The following is a 4376-nucleotide window of genomic DNA, read 5'->3' on the forward strand; positions in this document are numbered from 1 at the left end:
CTTGGTGGAACAGCTATGGCAGGGACCTGTTCCCGCTTTACACTTTGTTCGACTGGTACATGTCGAGCACGGTCTGAGCACATCCACCAAAAATGATAGATCGATGTCAGCCAGAGAAGTCAATTCAGGTGAGAGAGCTCTCGACATAAAGACCCTATTCAACTCAGCAAGTGGAGGAGCAATGCATGGGGACTGAAACTGCTCCGAGCCACTGCTATCACCGTCGTTTTGCCGAATTACTTCCTCTTTGTTTAAATCAGGCTGTGTTTTTGGCCGTTTCTTCGTCGCTTGAAATCGAGCGCTTGCTGGAGAGCATAGCAGAAGTCTGAGAAGATGCGCAAGCTGCAGTTACTAGTAGTGAGAGGTCTTTGCATCTACTCACCTTCCTTGCTCAAGGCTATCTTATTCGGAACTGGAAGAGTCAATACATGATGAGATCGTGAACTGTCGTGAACTGGGTATAGAGAAAAAATTCCGCTCGACGGAACAAAATTCAGTGCAACTGATGTATCATGTGACCAGCGATATACCCGATATAGTTTATCCGCGATCACATGATATATCGGTTACGCTGAATTGTTACAATTCCGTCGAGCGGAATTTTTTCTCTTTCCGTGTTTATCCGCCGCGGGAGCCAGAACGTTAATCTGCTTCTCCTACTAGAGATCTAGGCGCCTCGAATTGTCATTGATCTTGTATTTCATATGAGTGGGGTCTTCTAAATTTCCTTTTCCTTCTTACCATGAATGAATTGTCCGAATTGTGCTTTCCCATCAGGTTGGATTGCCTCACGGTAGACAAAAGGGCCAAAACCAGTAAGTTCAACAGTGTGAGTACAATAGTGGCATCCAGATACAGTAGGATGAAATAATACTATTCTCATCGACGAACAAGCTCTGAGCGGCGAAGTTATCTCGAATTGTGTCTTTGTCCGACCAATCCGACTCGCTGAGCCTATTATACAGCAACTTTGATATTATGTACATACCTTTCCGAAGCCAGCAGCTATTTACGTTCGTCAAAAAGCCACAACACATATAAATATCAATGTCGAAAGCCAGGAAAAATGGAAACGCACATGCTTTTGAAGATGGTGAGACAATTCTCTTTGACTCTACTAGTATAGACGCATTCTGTCATATCATATAGGTGATTATCCGCGCAAACATCGGTCGTCTCTCTCATGTCTTTCGCTACTGCCAGTGGCTGCTCTCGTTTTTTGTTCTAGTGATGGCTCTCCGACATTCACACATTGCCAGAGTCGTGGTGTTCTCACCGTTGTGTGTATTACCGGAAGTGGGGATAGCTTTTGCGCCCATCCTCCTGCGACCACCACAGTCCCAATTGCCATTCCACGGTGGACTCATGAGATGGAGAAAATCGAGATGGATGCTTCAGATCTCATCGTTGCCGTTAATACTAGCGATATCGAAAGGAGAGACGTTCTGGGTAAGTCCTTCGATTTATCTCCATCTCTCAACGAAAGTGACTTACTCTTTACAGTACAATGCCTTTCGGCGTTAGTTAAGGACACTGGGAAAACCAAGAAGGGATTGGACGCAATTACTTTCAAGTATGCAGGGACTATTGAGCAGTATGTCATTGCCTGCGATATCCCGTCAAAATTGAACTTGAGAATATTGCAATTAGAATTCACGCTCTCACCTTCTACGGCGCTCGATCTACTGGCTGGGCTGATATTTTTGGAGCTTTGAGCATTTCAAAACCAAGTAACCGGGTCCTCCTGAGGTTCTTGGATGCCATGGAAATGATATCCCCTTCCGTCAATGGACTAAATGCACAGGCCAGCGTTCTGCTGGAGGAGCTCGAGGGGCTTGAGAGTTCCATATCGTTGCTCCATGAATTGAACCACCAAGCAATACTCGGAATTTCGTCGAAAAAATCGGAGATGCTATCTCAAACATGGACAACCCTGAGACGAAACAAAGCTGAGGTGAATATCCTTGACAAGCAGCTAGATTTATTGGAAAAGCTCGCGGAATACCGAACTGGTGCTAGAGGCATCGTTGCTTACGCTTTTTTGACCCTCCGGTCGATTCGAGATATTATGGAGGATATATCGTTACGTGCTTCAGACCCGATGTTGGTAGAAGGACGATTTCCAGTGCAGGTGCTCTTTACCACTATCCATCTCGCTTTAACTAGGTTAACTCCCTGGTTATACCTTCAGTTCGACTCGTTCTAACGTGCACGTGCCCCTTTCTTGAAACTTGTCATACAAATTTACAGATATATCGGAATTTTTGTTTTGACCTCGAGCGCTTACGATGGAATAGACTCGTCTCAAGCAGTATAAAACCACTATATCACTATTATATACCCCAAACCATATGGCTATCGAGTAGAATGAAACTATAAACGGCCGCTCATGAACGATACAGCATGCAACCACTGCGATATATTAATCATGCCATATCCCGCGGGACTATAAAGACATTCAGAAATGCTTTGGGAATTACTTGGTCCAATTTCTACTAGACGTGTTAGCTCCCGCTCTTGAAGATGTCTCGCAACGACCAGCCATTCTTCTGGTGACCTATTCTCGATATATGTTTTTCAAGCATCAAGGAACTATGCGTGCGCACCCTAATACTACGGCTTATTGATGTAAGTGTTAAACTACCAATTTGAGTAGTATGCGACGCCTCAAGATCCGGAGCTCTATGTCCAGGGAGAATCCTGGCAAGACTGTCGACCGGCAGGATTCATGTTCCGTAATTTCACCGGTGCTCAACGCAACTATCGGGTATTTGATTGAAAAATGCTCGCAATTCTCGAAGCTCTTCTGAAATGGGAAGATAAATTAGCTGGCTACAGGTGCACATTGTAACTGACCACGAGGTACCTTCTTCCAAACACATCAATGGTTTAGGAGTCGACAGATGCGTTGGACGGAAACCTGTCGCGATTCGACTTCGACATTACAGTGACTCCAAATCGCGTTGCTGACTTTTTAATCCGGATACTTCGAGAGTGACATGTACACTGAAAAGTACCGACCACAAGACGATATCAGTGCTGATGTACGATTAGACAAATTAGCTGAAGACTTACCAAGCGGCAGGAAAGATGAGGTCGCGACAATGATTGAGCAACTTCAAGCTCGACGGAAAGCTCTCGACAATGTTGAAGCGCGGGAAATTGAAGCCGAGAATGTAGAGGCGGTGCGTGAATTTGCGAGTATGCAACGGTCCTAACCCAACCGGGCAGGGGTCATCGTTCACCATTGAGGATTACTCGGACTTCGATAATGATATCAAGCTGGAAACATCACCTCGGACCGCGAGTAAGGATGTATATCTTGAAGTGCAAGGATTATCCAGATGCTTCCAGATGACAAAACTTGCCGTGAACAAACATCGATGTCTCGAGATGAGCGCCAATATTGATTGTGGGTCTGAAAGTCTACGACCGCCATCTATTACAAATTTCCTTATTCTACCATATACTTATTCGGAGCTGAAATTTCCTCAAATGGAACAAAACACCACCTCCTTTTGGTGGCTCTTCTTGTACACACGTTTCTGTACATATTATGCACAGGTCTTTGTCGAATCGCTGCGCTCATTTCTACCCCACCCTGCTTGTTCATCTACACAAATGGCGAATGCGGTGAGCTACCTCTCATTCTGATACCTCGAACTGAAGCCATACTCACAAAAGTAATACTGTAGGACCCTGTTACCAGTTTCCTACGATATATCGCTAGGCCACCTGAAACCGTCGACGCAAATATCGCTCTGACATTGGACGTCTTCCAATCTACGACTGTCTTCCTCTCAGGAATTTCATCTTTCAGGACTAGATACAACTTTCTCAAATGTAATTGGCCTCGTATATGGTTGTGGTTGAAAGCCCTCTTGAAGCCACTCGATGCTTTCAAAGACGCACTCTACGCTCCCGATGACCACGCGATTGACACAGTCAGTCGCTGCTTCTCAGAAGCGTTCTATTTTTTGAATTCAATTGCCTCCGCTAGTCGATCTACTGAAAGGGAACTGCAAGAACTTGTCGCTCACTTGGCGGATGATTCTGAGGTAGTTGTAGTCATGGCAAAATCTTGGGTTCGGGCTTTTACCAGACAGTGGCCATTTGCCGTTTATCGCCCTGTCACACAATTCCTCGTCGTCTTTGGTCGAATGATTGGGGGAACTCCTGCCGACTTGTCCTTTCGGGCGGCTGTGGCAGACGTTTGTCCAGCGTCGAACTTGTTATCAACGTGGCTGACAGCTGTCGAAGACTTTTTGAGTCAGACACGGTTATCCTCTGGCTCAGAGCGTCAGCTTGCAGCTGTAAATCGAGGAATGCTCTTGTCCGCGACAGCCTCGCTATTCCAACCCCTTCCGACGCTTGAT

At 45.7% G+C, this 4376-nt stretch overlaps 1 protein-coding gene across 1 annotated transcript; it reads left to right on the forward strand.

Moving 5' to 3' along the window:
* Positions 1-1047: 1047 nt before the first annotated feature.
* Positions 1048-2206, forward strand: C8R40DRAFT_1178239 (uncharacterized protein; the record flags this gene model as incomplete). Its single annotated transcript, XM_046232838.1, has 4 exons — positions 1048-1093; positions 1150-1449; positions 1504-1594; positions 1651-2206. The coding sequence occupies 4 exons, from the start codon at positions 1048-1050 to the stop codon at positions 2204-2206; spliced, it is 993 nt and encodes a 330-aa protein (XP_046079213.1).
* Positions 2207-4376: the final 2170 nt, after the last annotated feature.

The sequence above is a fragment of the Lentinula edodes genome (assembly GCF_021015755.1).
Source record: "Lentinula edodes strain Le(Bin) 0899 ss11 chromosome Unknown C8R40scaffold_77, whole genome shotgun sequence".
Taxonomy (NCBI): Eukaryota; Fungi; Basidiomycota; class Agaricomycetes; order Agaricales; family Omphalotaceae; genus Lentinula; species Lentinula edodes.